Below are 16,345 nucleotides of genomic sequence, written 5' to 3'. Positions count from 1 at the left end.
CGCCCCCTGGCGGTCACACACGGCTCGCACAGCTCGCTGATATTAAATGCTCTTTATGGTTATCTACATTCCTTATTGCATAAAGACCGCGTCTCTTCTTAAATAGAATAAAGCTATCCCATGTCTCTGTCGCCCTCCCTTCCCCCAGATCAGGAGATCTGCTTCGGGCAGTACGTGCTCAGGCAGGAGCGCTCCCCGTTGGAATGGCGGCAGAAGCGGCTGATGGATACTCGTCGCTGGCTTACAGCTCCGTGGGCACAAATCCTTAGGAAAACTCTCTTTTAAAGGCAAATGAGCAGCAAATCTGTGGACTTTTGCACCCTTGGTCATTTGCTGAAATGTTTAACAAACTACATTTTGCATGAACTTGTGTTAGCACCACACTGGAGCTCGAGGAAGATTTAAACACCCAGTTCTAGGTCTTCCAGTTCCTTAAGGAGAGCAGCTTCTTTCTGAATCTTCTCCACCTAGAGTAGAAAAGCATAAAATGTCATAGATGTAGACTATAAAATGAACCTGGAATAAACTGTACAGATCTCAACCATACCTGATTCTTCTCCAGCTGTTTGCCAGCAGCTGCCTGTTCCTTCAACTGCTCAATTGCCTTTAGTTTCTGAAAAAAAGAAATACAAAAAGCCACTCTAACACAGAAATACTGTGAAAAAAAACTCCTAGAAGTTGCTGCACTTGCAATCACCTGATACATCTGGTCTTTGTGGAAGGCACAATCACTTAAGCATCTCCAGATGCTCTGCCCAGAATTTCCCACCCATAACAGACATTTCTCTCAAGAACAGAACCTAGAGAACAGCAGTACTTCTGCATCTGAAACAAACACCAGGCATTGTCTCCCTGAAGGGAGATCCAAACTTGGAAATTACTCCATCACCATCCCTCTTCATCACACATTTCCTCAGAAGTCTGGAATGTTAATCCAGAGACTGTGAGCAGCAGGAGGCAGCCAAGAGAAATGGGAAAGATTCTCCAGAACCATTTCTGTTCTGTAATTATTTGATGCAAGAATTCTCCAGACTGGCAGTAAACTCTGCACTCACAAGGGCACTGTTCCCCTGACAGATGCAGGTCCCAACAAGCACAGAATGCACAGAGCTCCTGTCTGAGCCCCAGCACCTGCCAGTGCTGACCCTCACTGGCTGCAGCTCCACAGCAGTCCTGCCTGGAGCCAAGGGTTACCTTTAGAAACTCCTCCTCTGGTGGGACCTCCAGGAACCTGGCACACGGTGGTCTCCAGTGCTGCCCAGGGTGGGGCAAAGGGAGCTGCTACAAACTGGTGTGTGCACCCTCCTGAGCCCAGCTCCCCCTGCACTAGGTCTGACACACCAGCCCAGAGGAATACTGTCTGATGCACACATAATCCCTTCACACCTTTTTCAAATTCTTTATCTTCTTGTCCAGTTCAGGATCTCCTGTGGTCGTGGCAGGCACAGTGTTCTGCTGGGCACTCTGTGGGGGCTTGACCTGGGCAGGGCCTTGCTGTGCATCAGCTTTGGCTTCCTGTGGACACAGAAGCACAATCTAGAAAATACCTTTGATTACAAAGAGAATGAAAAATCTTTAATCACTTTCAGAGGATCCATTAAATATTCCTGCTTTGCCCAGTTTGCTGGTGTATTTCAAAATCTGAGCATGACTTTCTCTGAAGTACTGTATTATTTACTGATCTGCTTTCTGGAACAGCTCACATGCTGTTTCTTGTTTAATTTCTACTTACTTAAAATCCCAACCACACACAGCACAGGGAAACATCAGTTTAAACGTGATATGACAAACATATACACAAATATTTTACAAAGCAGACTGGGTCACTGTCATTGAGCAAAAGAAAGGGCTCAAAACCAGGGCTAGATATTTTTTTAAATACCATTTAAAGAAACTGTTGTTTCAGAGGTTTTTAGAAATTGGAAAGCTAAAACCAAAAGCTGATTTTTGTCCACCTAGTCAAAGAATAGTAAGTCTAGAAATGACAGACAGGCTGCCTCTGGTCTGGCCTAAAAACACACCTCAGCATTGACCTGCTGGGAGCACCCAGCACACAGCCTGTTCTCACCTGCTATCTAAAACCAACACACAGAATGCCAGAAGTCAGAATCACTTTGTCTCCACACTGACTTTAGCTAACATTTGCAGTGACTCAGCAGAGCTGCTCCTTTTGAATCCCCCTTTTGTAACTCTGCTGCCCATGCCACACACGTGGGGGGCTCCCAGTGCACCAGGCATTGCTCTGAGACTGACCCCTGCCCTCTGGAGAAACTAATTAACATCAGCCTTCTAAGAATGACCTTTGCAGTACCTGTTTAGCAGCTTTCTTTGCTTCATGCTTCCTCTGATTTTTGAGAGCTGTTTTAGACACTGGCTTATCACCACCTCCCAGCGGGGGTTTCATGTTCTGGGGTGGCTCATCCTCATGCTGCAAAATACATATACAAAATGGTTAAACCCCCTATTCCATGTTGGCACAGAAACCCCAAAATCTACCTAAGGCAACATCATATACAAAGATGAACCAGATAGAAAAATGAACGAAAGGAAGGGTGAGAAGGGTTTCAAACTCATCCACTCAAGCTGGCATGGGACTACCATGTGTGCCCTAAAGATTTCATAGATTTCCCATGAAAACCCAAATTCATTGTGTTTTCTATCTCAGGAAAAAAAAAATCCAAGAGGTATAATCTAGCACAAAATAACTGAAGCCTGGCATTTTGCTGTTGTTGACAGCTTTGTAAAACTCCTGATGACCAGAGAGGAAGGCTGAGTGCTGGGAGGGGAGATGGGGGCTCTTGGGGGGCAGTGGGGGCTGTTTGGTGTTGAAGGTAACTCTGAACTGTGGCACTGTATTGCTTTAATGCACGTGATGAGATTTTTTGCCCATACAAGCAAGAAGAATTATTTTACTGACTGTATCTTTTCCCTACTCCCTGCGCTCATGGATGGTTTGTGAGAGGAGCCCTCAGCATGGCTCACAGACTGCTGAAGTGCTCCTGCAAAAGCACCAGGCTCAAAATCAAAACTCTCCAGGACTCAAACATTAAGGGTGCAGCTGTCACACAGAATTAGCTGCTACTCAGCCTACTTTGAAAACCTGCAGAAAAAACCTAATTATACAAGCAGGTCACTGTTCTGAAATGTGTTTAAGCTGCAGCTGACTTACTAATGATCCAATCCCTAGTAAGTACATTTACCTTAAAAAACCCTCAAAAACAGGAAAGAATGGCTGTTGGGAGGCCAGGCAAGCCCCAGGCTGGCTGGGCTCAGAACTGGCAAGTCAAGCCACCCAGATCAGAGGCTTCTGTCCTAACCAGAGCACTCAATTTCACCATGAGCTATACCTGAAGTTTAGTGTTTCCACAAAGAGTATTACCAAAGTCTGCAGATGCTTTGTGAAAGGACAGTATTTGTGCCAAAGACACGAGACCTTTCTAGCACACATTCTGGCAAACTGTGAGCAAAGTGCCAGAGAAGCTCACCAAAGCCCCTCCAAACCCACAGGTGCTGTTAACCTGATTACTGTGCCCATGTTCCTCCCCAAAAGCACACACAGACACACATACACATACAGACACACAAGAGGCCAGCTCCAGGGAGCCATAGGAGCAGGACACAGACACATGAGAGGCCAGCTCCAGGGAGCCATAGGAGCAGGACACACACACATGAGAGGCCAGCTCCAGGGAGCCATAGGAGCAGGACACACACACATGAGAGGCCAGCTCCAGGGAGCCATAGGAGCAGGACACACACACAAGAGACCAGCTCCAAGGAGAGTAAGAGAAGGCACAGGGGCACAGGGACACAGAGACACAGGGCACAGGGACACGGGGGCACAGGGCACTGGGACACAGAGACACAGGGACACGGGGGCACAGGGACACAGGGCACAGGCACTCACCAGCTTGGCGCTGGGGCCTGGCCTGTTCCGCAGCGCTGGCGGCCGGTACGCCTGGGGCGCCTCTCCGGGCAGCGCCTGGCCGCGCACGGCCCTCTCGGGGAACACGCCGTCCGGGAAGGGCTGCCAGCACACCTGCCACAGCTCCTGCTCGCAGGGCACCTGGTGGGCGTGCAGCACGCGGCCCGAGCAGTGCCACACCTTGTAGCCGTTGGCCACGCGCAGGCGCGGCGCGCACGTGGCCGTCACCACGTGCTCCCCGTCGGGACACCAGGCCAGGTAGGTGGAGTCGGGGGCCACGGGCTTGGAGAGCAGGCGGTAGCTCCGCACGTCCCACACCTCCATCTGCCCCCGCAGGTTCCCGAAGCCGGCCAGCAGCAGCACGTGCCCCTGCGGGCTGTAGTAGGCGGCGTTGCGCGGCCCGGTGCCGAAGTCGAAGACGGGCTCACACTTCAGGTTAAAGACCGTGGCTTTGGCAGGCATGAAACCGTACACTGCACAGAACTCCACGGAGCTGGGGCTCCAGGCAACGTCGTAAATAGGGCCACTCTTTGCTAAAGGAAAAGGAAAAACAAGCAGCTGCTAGGAGATGGAGTTTCTTCAGAGCAAGCCAAAATAAAATCCATAGTGACTCTTCATGCTTTGCTAAAACGCTGTGCTCTAATTATTGACAGTGAAAACTAATTCTCTAACAACAGAGGGAAAAACAACCTTCTACCATCTGGTAACTTTAGCTACAGTTTGCAACAATAACCCCAGTCATTCCACATTACCTCTGTAGGGCCAGCACCAACACTTTAACAGTAAGCATAGCTTGACATGTAAAAAAATCCTTTTTTTTATTTTCCTCAAGTATGACCTCAGGACCTTCTCAAATTGTTCCACTGGAAACCTGTGAAAACAGGAGTTTTATACCAGCTGGATAATAGTTTCTTTTCTTTTAATCTAAGAAATATTACGTAGTTCAATTTTGCAGAGGTAAGAAATAGTGACCTGAGTTATCTTAGGACCATGCCCATGCACAATGGTTTATAAGTCAGATTTTAATGTAAGCAAGCACACAAAAATGGCTTTACACATAATGATCAAAACTTAGTAGTGTTAGAAGCTACTCTGCGGGTTGGAACGTTAGGAAATACTGAAGAACGATGAGTTAGTGATGAAAACTCAGGTAAAATATCGAGAGGTAAATAAAAACCACTGGCCATTATAACTTTTCATCATCTGGGTATATTTACCCATAGTTCAGATAAATGCAAAGTGCATGACTGAATTCTTAAATCCAGAGCTGACCCAAAATGTTCAAACTGAGTTAAATGGTTCATGCCTCTTGTCACTCTGAAGTCTCATTATCTTTAGAAAGGAGGATGTCTAATTACACTGTGTGTTCCCCTTCAAAACCTGTTCAGTGACATTAACCCAGTGTAGCCAGATGCAGAGGCGACAGAAAATGACATCTGGTGGCAGCAGCAGCTGGGGAGGTGAGGGCAGCTCCAGGCAGCCCTCAGAGCTCTGCCAGAGCCTGCAGCAGCACCACATCTAAGTCGAAAATGAAAAGCCCTCTGCAAAGGCCAGTGTGGAAAAAAGCTTCAAAACTGCACTTCAAAAAGATCCAACTCCACAGGGAATGAGGCACCTCTCACTCCAAGTGCCCACCACCTGCTTCTATCAGTTTGGGCTTCTCCTTGAAAAGGAATAGCTAAATTAAATGAAAAGTAACAGTAAACTCCCTGCTAAATACAGATGCAGTAGAAACAATGTTTTAGTAAGTATGTAGTTAAACAAGTAGAGTTGTCAAGCTGCGAAACTGCTCCCAAAGAGACTCTATACAGTGACTCATAACCCCAATTCTCCTTCCCCAGTGGAGTTACCACCAAGGGGAAATGGGGCACAGCACTCATCCAGAAGTTTTGCAGCAGAAGGCAAACTGGAAATGCTGCCAGTCAGCACAGTTATGGAAATTACACTCACAGTACTTCCAGCAAGGATAGCCACCTCACCCATGCCCAGTGCTCCCAAGCACTCCCCACAAACTGGCCTCCTCATTCCTGAACAGGCCAGATGTTTGTACACAATAGCAATGCCTTGAGACAGTGAAAAAAGACCCCCACAGGGGAATTTAAGACATGGACTTCCAGCTCAAGCTGGACACAGGAATTAAGCACATTCATCTGCTGCTTCTCACTATGTCACTTTTATGTCTTAGAAGACTTACAATTTTACAATACAAAATAAAGGACTTCTATTTTCCAACAGACTTAAAAAAATTGCTCTCATTCTGCCCTGGCTCATTGAGCAACAGTATCTTGCATGTATAAAAGTGCAGGTAGCATTATTCTGTTTTGATACATATTCCTGCCCGTTAGGGGTTCTCAGACATCAGCCTGGCTCCATTGCCCAGGTGTTTCCTCAGCACACAAGGAGCTCCCTCCAAGTGTACTTGAACACCTACCCAAACAAAGCAGCAGTATGTTTTAACTGGAAGTGTTTGTTCTCTGCCACTGGCATTAAGATGATAAATCTACCAAAGACAGGAAAATTCAGCTACTGAAAAAAAAAAAAAAAAAAGAAAAGAAAACAACAAACCAACCCAAGAAAAGGCAAGCTCTGCCTGCAGAGGTTACAGAGAAGGTGAGGGATGTTTCAGAGGATTTGGCCAGGGAGCCTGGCGCTGGCGGGTACTCACGCAGCTGCACCACGGCGCTCTCCCCGCTGGCTGCCACGTAGTGCAGCGTCTGCTCGCCGTAGTACGAGGCTCCGCTCTTGTCCACCTCGGTGCTGGCAACCACCAGCACTGCTGTGGCTGAGAACAGACTCAGTCAGTGAGCACAGCCCTGGGAGCCACAGCAGCCACTGCACACACACCCCACACAGCCACACAGCTCCACCATGATCCTACTGCCTGCTGGTGATAACAATAACAGTGCTGGTATCAACCCTCCTGAACTGAGCTTCTCCTAAATGCCAACACAAAAGGACTGAAAACCTTCCTTTCTCAGATGGAAAATGTCAGATCAGTCTATTCATTCACTATTAGATCACAGCAAGTGAACAAAGCTGTGTCCTTAGCAGCTATTAAAAAAATAGTAAACTACAACAGAAACCAAACAACCTGATCAATCCTTGAATTAAATGTTTCCTCAAAACCTTCTGTATGCACATCTGTTATCCAAAGCTGTGTCCCAGTGGGGGTGCAGAGCAGGGCACTGTCTCATCAGGGCAAGGCCACACCTGCCCCTTCCCCCAGACACAAGCACCCCAAAATGCCTTGAGCTATCAATCTTTCCTGTCTCTCTCAGTCCCCATGCATGGTTTCTATGTGTGTGTAACACCTTCCCTGCATTCCAAACCGTGTGGGTTGAAGTAAAATGATTTGTACAAAATCGTTCTGAAACAGCTCTTTGCTAACAAAAAGCAGAGCACAGAGGCCTGTCAACTCACCCTAGGTATAATATGCCTGCATACAGATAATTCTAAGATTGAGATTATATCATGGCGTGAACTGTTCTTATGTTTACAATCCAACTATATTATCTACACTGAATAAAAGTTATATATATATATATATATATATATATATATATATATATATATATATATAACTGCTGAATTTACCAACATGTACAGAATATTTTCAGCTACAACATACACAATGATGAAAGTCACAGGAAATGCTGAGCACTCCAGGGTGTGCAGAAATGCACCTCAGCAAGGCACTAATGGGTGCCCTCAGGATTTATCAGCACATGCAAATCACACACAAACCCCACAGAGTAAACCAAGGCAGTCAATCCAAAATGAGCACAATGCAGAAGTCTCAGTACCTTTTTTGTTCCACAGCATTGTCACCTTGTCAGCCTTGAAGAAGCTTTTGTTGGCGAGTGCTGACTGCGGGCCCCCGAAGTTGGGGTACTGGTAGAGCCTGACAAAGGATGGAGCACCTTTGCTGCCTGGGACATAAACAGCAACCTGAAACAAAGATTGCACTGCAGGTTAAAGCCCTGCTAGCACAGAGCATAGCTACTACCAGTACATTGCACTGAAGCCACAGTGGGTTTCTGTTTTAAGAAAACCAAGATAAAGATTGGAAGCTGGATCAGAAGTACCTTGGTTGGCTGTGCTCCTGGGGACAGCACGAAATCACTGACCTTCTGCAAATGCAGCTTATTTGCAATGGTATCTGCCAAGAAAAGCGCCACAGATATGTGATGTTAATGACAAATCACATGATCTGGATGTCCTAACCACACCCTTCTATGGGGCTGTATTCTGGATAACACAGACCAGTAAAGACAATCACAAAGAATCTCTTTTTCTAGGCAAACAACCATTATTTTCCCATTTCACATTATTTTACCTACTAAACCAACTTGAATCAGGCCTATGTCTGAAACCCAGCACTTGGTATTTGGAAGTTCAGGAAGCAAAGGAAGCCTCAGAACCTGAGGTGAACACAGATTGTGTTTGAAGCAGATGCTCCTCCCCTGACCTGTGCTGGACTCAGTCACATTCAGGTGCCAGCACACAGAGCCAGGGCTCTCCCCTCCCAGCTCCAAGGGATAACTCTTCCCACCAGGCCTGCTCTGGGCTCAGCACTGCCCCTCCCACAGCACCTGATGGGAACAGCATCACCCCCAGCTCCCTGCAGCCAGGAATGTGCAGGGCCAGCAGTCCTGCCCAGGCTGGCATTCCAGGCTTCCCACAGCTTGGCCAACACCAGCAGGGCTAATTCTCAGGAAACTTAATCTCTCAGAGCCATAACTCTCATATCAACTTTATATTTAAAACAAAGAAGGCAAAACTAAAACCACACACTGCTGTTCTTCCCTCAGTTTTCTGTAATTCCTTTACATTTTTGTTATAATTAATTTTTATCTTTCTGCTTTTTTCTTCCCTTATCAAGATCTATTTACTCCAGATATTCTACCACCAACAGTAAACCTCCTTGGTAAAATCTTCAGGCTTCACTATTTCATTTTTGCCATCTATTTTTTTAATGAGCCATTTTTAACAGTCTATTGACAGAATATGCACACCCCAAGGAAGTAATCACAGATCACATTTTCTAACAACAATTTCTTGGATCTCATTAAAGAGAAACAATATAGAATCAGGCCTCCTTAACTGAGAATCAGATGCATTTCATATAATGTCTGTCATTGAAAAAATAATTAAGAAAGTGAAAACACACTTTATTAAAGTGTTCAGAATCATAAAAGCATAATGATTCTGAATTCCAAACTGAAATAGAATGTAAGCAGTATTTAAAATAAAAGGCAAGCAAAGGCAGAACCAAAGAAAAGCCTGAAAACAAAAATCTCCCCTCATAAGAAGCAGCATGTACAGAAGGAGTGAAATGCAGAGAAATACTGTCATACTGAAGTTGTTGTTTTCAAAGAAGTGCACTTCATTGTTCACATTCCTGGCACAAATGCTTTCATCATCTGCCCAGCAAGGACACCTGCACATGGAAGGAAAAGTCAGAAACACAAAATGATGCTCATCAGCAGCACTCCAGGATTGTTTTCCCCCTCTATAGTGAACCCAATAAGTTCAAACATGACACATTTAATGTGGATAAATGACACCTGCATAGCAAAAAATATACAAGTGGATTTAATTATTGTCTGCCCAGCCTTCCCCTGTGGGGCAAAGTGAGAGTGAATTTACAATCAACTACACACAGACACAAGCACAGTCTGTGGCTTTCAGTTAGCAGCAGGCACTGCTCTCAACCAGCTCCATTTACCTGGGTCAGATTCTTAAAACCACATTTCTTTGTAAACAATTAGCATCTGGAAGGCTTATTTACCAGTTCTGCATCTTTTTCTGTATAAAAGACTTTAGGCATTTTCCAGTTCTCAGATCATGGAGCTGCAGGTTGGGCACCCCTGCTGTGCCATCCTTAGCAGCTGCAAAAAATGAAAAAAAATTAAAAACAGCAGTCTTTGAGGCTTAAATCTGCTTTACCCCACATCCCCCCTCACAGTTCTGCTAGTGCCCAAACACACATGAACTCTCTGCAAGCAGGCAATTTCTGCCCAAGGGAGCAGACCCATGAATGTTGAGTGCTGTACCCATTAACCTCAGGCTTTTGCAGAAAATTCACATCTGGAGGCACAGGGCTTCTGCTCCCCACTGCCAGGCTGCAGCCACCAACACCTGCACAGCTTTCTAATCCAAACCAAAAACCATCCTCACATCTCTGCATGTTCTGCACTCCAGTGTTTTGTTCTCCCAGGATTTTGTCCATTCCACCACAGCCACAGCTCTCTCTGCAGAGAGTTTAAAAACACAAACTGACTGCAGAGTAACCATGAGCCCTGGCAGAGATGTGTGGCCAACACCAGCTGCTCCCAGACAATGGCATCCCTCCCTCCTCCACTGTGCTCCTGGCTGCCCACAGAACTCCCTGCACCCTCTCTGTGCTGCTCACTCAGCCCATAAATGTGCTACAGAGCCAGCCAGCTGCCAACCCAGGCAGGGGTTAAGGCATGCACAGGCTCTGTGCTTCCCCAGCCCTACCATACTCACTTGTATAGGCCTGCCACGTTGCCAGAACATTATTCTTTGGTGAGAATTCAAGGCAAACTGTCTTTGGGAGATCAAAGGAATGCAGTAACTCAGCTCTGGTGATGTTAACAACATTGACTCTGGAACCAAAAGATGGTACTTCAATATAACATGCTTACAATAGCCAATAATAACTGAGAGAATTGTTCAAGTATTTGGCTGAAGCACTTCCCCCCTCCCTTATTTTAGTAAAATTTTCCAAGAGCACATTTTTTAAAACTAGACACCCAAGCATGACAGAAACTAAGAGAAGTGACCACTGGTCAAAACATAACACATATTTTTGACTGCAACACATAAAGATGGAGCATGAACTCTCTAAGACACCTGATCCATAAAAAGGAACCTTGTAATATTCACAAGGTGTACAGAGCCATCATTTTCTGTGAACTCTAATAACAGATTAACCCCAGAGACCAGGTACTGGGAGCCATGAACCAAAAACCAGCCAAACAAGGAATGCATGTCCAGACTGCACAGGAATAGGTGCATTACAAATAGGAGACCAGCAGCAAATACTTCAGCTGATAGTCAAGAAACAAAGTCCCTAATGCAACAATAAACTCCATTCAAAGTGTACATGCACACACTTGCATTAACAGCAACTGCCTTTACACAGACAAGAGTAAATGAGGCGTAATTGACTCCACTTATTGCATGCAAGCTAAAAATTAAGATAATAAAATGCACTCACTTTTGTCCATTGCACCAGGCAAAGAGGGAGCCATCCTTGCTAAAAGCAACAGCTTTGCAATTTTTTCCAGAATCCCTAAAGAAATAAGAAATGCACATGAGTATCCAATAGTGTCATGGTTAAAGTTTTCTTAACAAAAACGAGCACAACGATTTCCCTGCTGTGCTCCTGAGGAGCTCTGTGTCAGTGCAGCCCCTTGCTCAGGGACTGTCACCTGGCAAAGCCCTCCAAACCACCACCTTCCTGAACTCACTTATATTCACACATTTTCCAGTTCAGAGTCTACCTCTGCTTTTCAGAAAGGGCAGCAGTACCTTTGGAAGGCTGTGCTCTCGGTGAAGCTGGGGGGCCCATTCACCATGTACAGCCCTTCGGAGCCTCTCACTGCAGGAGGAAACAAACAGCTCGTCTCAAACTGCCCAAAGCAGGTGCTCTCCAACTCTGAGCCCTGAGACACGCACACTCTTTCCCATAATAGTCATAAGGGAACGCCAAGGCACAGCAGAGCCACGCCCGGAGCCCCAGCCCGCCCCTCCTCCAGCAGCTCCCGGTCAGGACAGGATCCACCCGCAGCCTCGGCACAGCACTGAGGCTCACACCCAAACGCGGTTCCAAAGGTTCACGTACACCCTGAGAGACCAAGGGAACCTTTTAGCACACCCTAAAACTGACCCACGAACTACGCAGCCCTGCCTGCAACGCGTTCTGCAGCTCCTCTGGCACCAGTGAGATCCAGACTTACAACAGAGGATGCCGAGCAGCCCAAAACGCACCCTGAGCACCTCTCAAAACGCACCCCGAGCATCCCCAAAACGCACCCTGAACACCTCCCAAAACGCACCCCGAACACCTCCCAAAACGCACCCCGAACACCTCCCAAAACGCACCCTGAACACCTCCCAAAACGCGCCCTGAACACCTCCCAAAACGCGCCCTGAACACCTCCCAGAACGCGCCCTGAACACCTCCCAGAACGCACCCCGAACACCTCCCAAAACGCGCCCTGAACACCTCCCAAAACGCACCCCGAGCATCTCCCAAAACGCGCCCCGGGCACCTGCAGCCCCCACAGACCGGGCGGGGGAGCCCGGCCGGGGCTTAAAGCTTACAGATACAGAAAAGGAAAACGCACATCCCTTATGCTAGGGACAATTCAAACAGTGAGACACTGGAAAGGAACACGACTTTTGAAAAGAAACGTTAGATGAAAAGAAACTTCACAAAGTGCAGTTCACAGCCCACAGAGCGCAGCGGACACGCCACGGGCTCCGAGCTCCGGGAGCCGCTGCCCAGGCACCGAGCCCGGCCCGCGGCGCTGCCCCGGCACCCGTGTTAACCACCCGCGGCTGAAGCACGAACGAGGCCCGAGAGCTCCGGCGGGAGCCCTAAGCAGCGCCGGGAACGGCACCGGCAGGAGTGCCACGACCCGGGCCGGACTTGGCCACGCCGCAGCGGCGCACGCTGGGGAGCGGACGCGCGGCGGACACCACCGGAGGAACACCGGGCCGCCCGCGCCCGCCCCGGCCCTCGCCCCCCGCGCACCAGCCCCGGTTCCGCCGCCGCCCGGGCCCCGCGCACCTGCGAGCAGCGGCGTGGGCGGCGCCATCTTGGCGCGCGGGCGGAGCGCTGTTTCCGCTTCCGGGGCGGCGGCGGCGCGGCGGCCGCAGCGCGCGCCACGTTCGCGGGCGGGGCGGGGCCGCGCTGCGCGTGCGCGGCTGTGGCGCGCGGCCCCGCCCCCGGCGCGCTCCCGGCGTGCGGCGCGCGCGGTGCTGACGCGGCAGCGGCCGGGCCGGACCGGGCCGAGCGCCGACATGGTGGCCAAGCAGCGCATCCGCATGGCCAACGAGAAGCACAGCAAGAACATCACACAGCGGGGCAACGTCGCCAAGACCTCGGTGCGCGGGGCCGGGCCGAGCGGAGCGGGGCGGGCGCGGGCGGGGGCGGCGGGGCCGGGCCGCGCTGACGGCGGTGCTGTGCCCGCAGAGAACGGCCCCGGAGGAGAAGGCGTCGGTCGGGCCCTGGCTGTTGGCTCTCTTCATCTTCGTGGTCTGCGGATCAGGTGAGCGCCGCGCGCGGGCGGCCGGGGCCGGTGGCGGCTGCGGGCCCGGGTAGCGGCTCGGGCCCGGCGCTGTGCCTCTGGGCCCGGTACTGCCCAGGGCTGTCCCTCCGGCCTTGGCCCGCTACTGTCCGTCTGGGCCCGGTGCTGCCCTCCGTGCCCGGCGCTGTGCCTCTGGGCCCCGGCCCGGTGCTGTCCCCCCGTGCCCGGTACTGCCCCCGGGCCCCCCGAGCGCTGCTGGCGCTGCCCGGCGAGCGCTCCCCTTCGCTCTCTTGCAGCGATCTTCCAGATCATCCAGAGCATCCGGATGGGCATGTGAGGGCCGGGCTCGGGCCGTGCCCCCCGGGGCCGCGGCAGCTGCCGAGGAGCGGCGCGCGGCACCCGCCGTGTCGCATTCCAGGTCTCTTCACCAGTCATTCCGAGTTTTCTAGCCCGTGCCACAGTGCCTTGAACAGCACCACATGTATAAAGCAATAAAAGTCTGTTGTTGATCTACAATCGTGGACCTACTTATTCGCTGAAGATCCAGCCTGCTCTCTGTAATGCGTGGAGCTAACGCGCCGTAGGTGCGTGGGAACTGACACCTGCTGCAAGCGGCGCTCCCGGAGCAGCGGCAGCGCGCCGAGATGGCCGGGGCGCCGCTGGACACGGCCGGGGTTCCGCTGACACGGCCGGGGCGCCGCTGGACACGGCCGGGGTTCCGCTGGACACGGCCATGGCCGGGGCGCCCTGGAGCCAGCATTCCCGCGGAGGCTGCAGCCCGGCTCTGCAGCACGTTCCCGAGGCGCCCCCGCAGCCCCCCGCGCACCCCCCGCGTGTGCGGGCCGGGCCCACTGCAGCATGTGGCAGCGCTCGGCTCTCCTGCACGCGGCACCGCCTGTAGCTTTGTGTAATCCACGCCAAACGCTTGTCTGTGCAGGGTAGGGGGGCAGCGAGGAGCCGGCACGGCCGGGCTGCGGGAGCACCCTGAGACCTGCGGCTCCCCGAGCCTCTCCTGCCCGAGCTGTAAATACTTCTTGGACAACTTTCAACCAGTGGTGATAGTTTTAAATTTGACAATGTTGTGTGGGAATATTGGGTGTGGGGGGGGACACGCTGCTCCCCTGCCCACAGTTCTGCTTCTGTATGTGCAGCCCCTGCAGAATGTGGTGTGTCTTGCAATATATATTTAATCTTATTTAAGGTAAAACCTGCCTTCAACTCGATTTCTTTTAACAATGGATTCAGTACTTAACTGCTTCCCTACTGGTGATCACAATTCCTTTTTCTGTAGACGACTGTAACTTGAGATCACATGGAAAATGCTGCTATTGATCTTATTTCCCTGCTGATGGCCCCGAGTCCTGCTGGCTCTGCTGTCTGCGTGCTGACAAAGGTGGTGGGAATTGCTTTGCTGCTGCACGCAGTCACTAAAGGAGGATTTCTCCAGGTTTCTTGGTATTAGACAAATTTTAAGTCTGGTTACACTAGAAATAATGGAAAGCTGAATGGGTTGAGGTTAATGAAATGGCTGTTAGCTGTGAGGGAGCAGATCTTTTGTACATATTGTATTTCCATATGGAACCATTGGGACTGGTGGGAGCCAGCGCAGCCCAGCCTTGGGCCACCAGGGCACGGGGACCTTGTGCTGGGAACTCGTGTGCTGTGGCAGGGGAAGTCTGTATAATCTGATTTTAAATAAAGTTCTTTTCAAACGCAAGTTGTGTTCACTCTGACGTGGGCAGGGCGGGGACTCGGCCGTTCACACCAAGCACGGGTTAATTGGCTTTTCCCCGGGAGGAGCCGTGCCAGGGGCACCCCCTGCTCAGCTGTCAGGGTGCTGGGCCAGGCTGGGACCCCGGGGCCTCAGCTGGGCTGCCAAGGCTCTGGGTACCCCCAGCTACTGCTGCCCTCCCTCTGGGCCCAGCCATCCCCCCCAGGGGCTCAGCAGGTGCCTTCTCCTCCCTCCTGTCTGCCCCGGGAAGGGCTCGGGGCTCTGAGCAGTCCTGCTGCTGCTGCAGGAGTCGTGGCTGTGCCAGCACAGCAGCTCGAGGGCTGTGGGAACGCTCAGGGTGCTTTGGACAAGCTGGTTCTTCCAAGGTCAGTAAATTGGTGTTTGGGGCAGTGCTGTGCCCGCAGTGGCGCCTGAGAGGGGTCACGGCAGCAGCTCCAGTGCTGCAGGGGCCCCCTCCACACATCCAAGCAGAAAAGCTGCAAACACCACGCTTGTTTCTTCCTGAAGCCTCCCAGAGCAGTGCCCGAGTTTATCCCCGGTGAGATGCAGTTTCTCGGGCGGTTCGCGGCGCTGGTTTATCCCCGGTGAGATGCAGTTATTAGGGCAGTTCGGGGCGCTGGTTTATTCCCGGTGAGATGCAGTTTCTCGGGCGGTTCGGGGCGCTGGTTTATCCCCGGTGAGATGCAGTTATTAGGGCAGTTCGGGGCGCTGGTTTATTCCCGGTGAGATGCAGTTATTAGGGCAGTTCGGGGCGCTGGTTTATCCCCGGTGAGATGCAGTTATTAGGGCAGTTCGGGGCGCTGGTTTATCCCCGGTGAGATGCAGTTATTAGGGCAGTTCGGGGCGCTGGTTTATCCCCGGTGAGATGCAGTTATTAGGGCAGTTCGGGGCGCTGGTTTATCCCCGGTGAGATGCAGTTTCTCGGGCGGTTCGGGGCGCTGGTTTATCCCCAGTGAGATGCAGTTATTAGGGCAGTTCGGGGCGCTGGTTTATCCCCGGTGAGATGCAGTTTCTCGGGCGGTTCGGGGCGCTGGTTTATCCCCGGTGAGATGCAGTTATTAGGGCAGTTCGGGGCGCTGGTTTATCCCCGGTGAGATGCAGTTATTAGGGCAGTTCGGGGCGCTGGTTTATCCCCGGTGAGATGCAGTTTCTCGGGCGGTTCGGGGCGCTGGTTTATCCCCAGTGAGATGCAGTTATTAGGGCAGTTCGGGGCGCTGGTTTATCCCCGGTGAGATGCAGTTATTAGGGCAGTTCGGGGCGCTGGTTTATCCCCGGTGAGATGCAGTTTCTCGGGCGGTTCTCGGCGCTGCCCGTGATCGCACCTGCGGCTGCTCGGGTGACGTCATTAACCACCTCCAACACACTCCTCAATTTTTAATTTTTTTTTTCAGTAACGCGTTAGGA

At 51.0% G+C, this 16,345-nt stretch overlaps 2 protein-coding genes across 2 annotated transcripts; one reads left to right on the top strand and one right to left on the bottom strand.

Moving 5' to 3' along the window:
• Positions 1-37: 37 nt before the first annotated feature.
• On the bottom strand, positions 38-12,868 carry EIF2A (eukaryotic translation initiation factor 2A). The gene is made up of 14 exons (XM_056499349.1): positions 12,750-12,868; positions 11,486-11,555; positions 11,172-11,246; positions 10,439-10,557; positions 9,717-9,816; positions 9,283-9,365; positions 8,011-8,084; positions 7,729-7,873; positions 6,591-6,707; positions 3,908-4,458; positions 2,312-2,428; positions 1,387-1,515; positions 548-613; positions 38-467 (listed from the first exon to the last, which is right to left on the bottom strand). Exons 1-14 carry the CDS (start codon positions 12,775-12,777, stop codon positions 402-404), a joined length of 1,740 nt encoding a protein of 579 aa, XP_056355324.1. The 5' UTR covers positions 12,778-12,868; the 3' UTR covers positions 38-401.
• Positions 12,869-12,875: 7 nt separating this feature from the next.
• Positions 12,876-13,725, top strand: SERP1 (stress associated endoplasmic reticulum protein 1). The gene is made up of 3 exons (XM_056499353.1): positions 12,876-13,066; positions 13,155-13,230; positions 13,506-13,725. Exons 1-3 carry the CDS (start codon positions 12,983-12,985, stop codon positions 13,544-13,546), a joined length of 201 nt encoding a protein of 66 aa, XP_056355328.1. The 5' UTR covers positions 12,876-12,982; the 3' UTR covers positions 13,547-13,725.
• Positions 13,726-16,345: the final 2,620 nt, after the last annotated feature.

Source organism: Oenanthe melanoleuca, chromosome 9 (genome assembly GCF_029582105.1).
Source record: "Oenanthe melanoleuca isolate GR-GAL-2019-014 chromosome 9, OMel1.0, whole genome shotgun sequence".
In the NCBI taxonomy this organism is placed as follows: domain Eukaryota; kingdom Metazoa; phylum Chordata; class Aves; order Passeriformes; family Muscicapidae; genus Oenanthe; species Oenanthe melanoleuca.
Note: the sequence above shows the minus strand (reverse complement) of the source record. Positions and strands in the feature narration are given on the sequence as shown.

What these genes read in the sequence shown, in the direction of transcription:
- EIF2A (XM_056499349.1), bottom strand. Translation starts at nt 12,777, where the DNA reads ATGGCGCCGCCCACGCCGCTGCTCGCAG. An exon ending in AATGCTGTGGAACAAAAAAG is followed by an intron (nt 6,708 to 7,728) that starts GTACTGAGACTT and finishes GTCTGTTCTCAG; the next exon opens with CCACAGCAGTGCTGGTGGTT. An exon ending in CAGGCCCCAGCGCCAAGCTG is followed by an intron (nt 2,429 to 3,907) that starts GTGAGTGCCTGT and finishes TGTATTTTGCAG; the next exon opens with CATGAGGATGAGCCACCCCA.
- SERP1 (XM_056499353.1), top strand. Translation starts at nt 12,983, where the DNA reads ATGGTGGCCAAGCAGCGCATCCGCATGGCCAACGAGAAGCACAGCAAG. An exon ending in GCAACGTCGCCAAGACCTCG is followed by an intron (nt 13,067 to 13,154) that starts GTGCGCGGGGCC and finishes CTGTGCCCGCAG; the next exon opens with AGAACGGCCCCGGAGGAGAA. An exon ending in CTTCGTGGTCTGCGGATCAG is followed by an intron (nt 13,231 to 13,505) that starts GTGAGCGCCGCG and finishes GCTCTCTTGCAG; the next exon opens with CGATCTTCCAGATCATCCAG.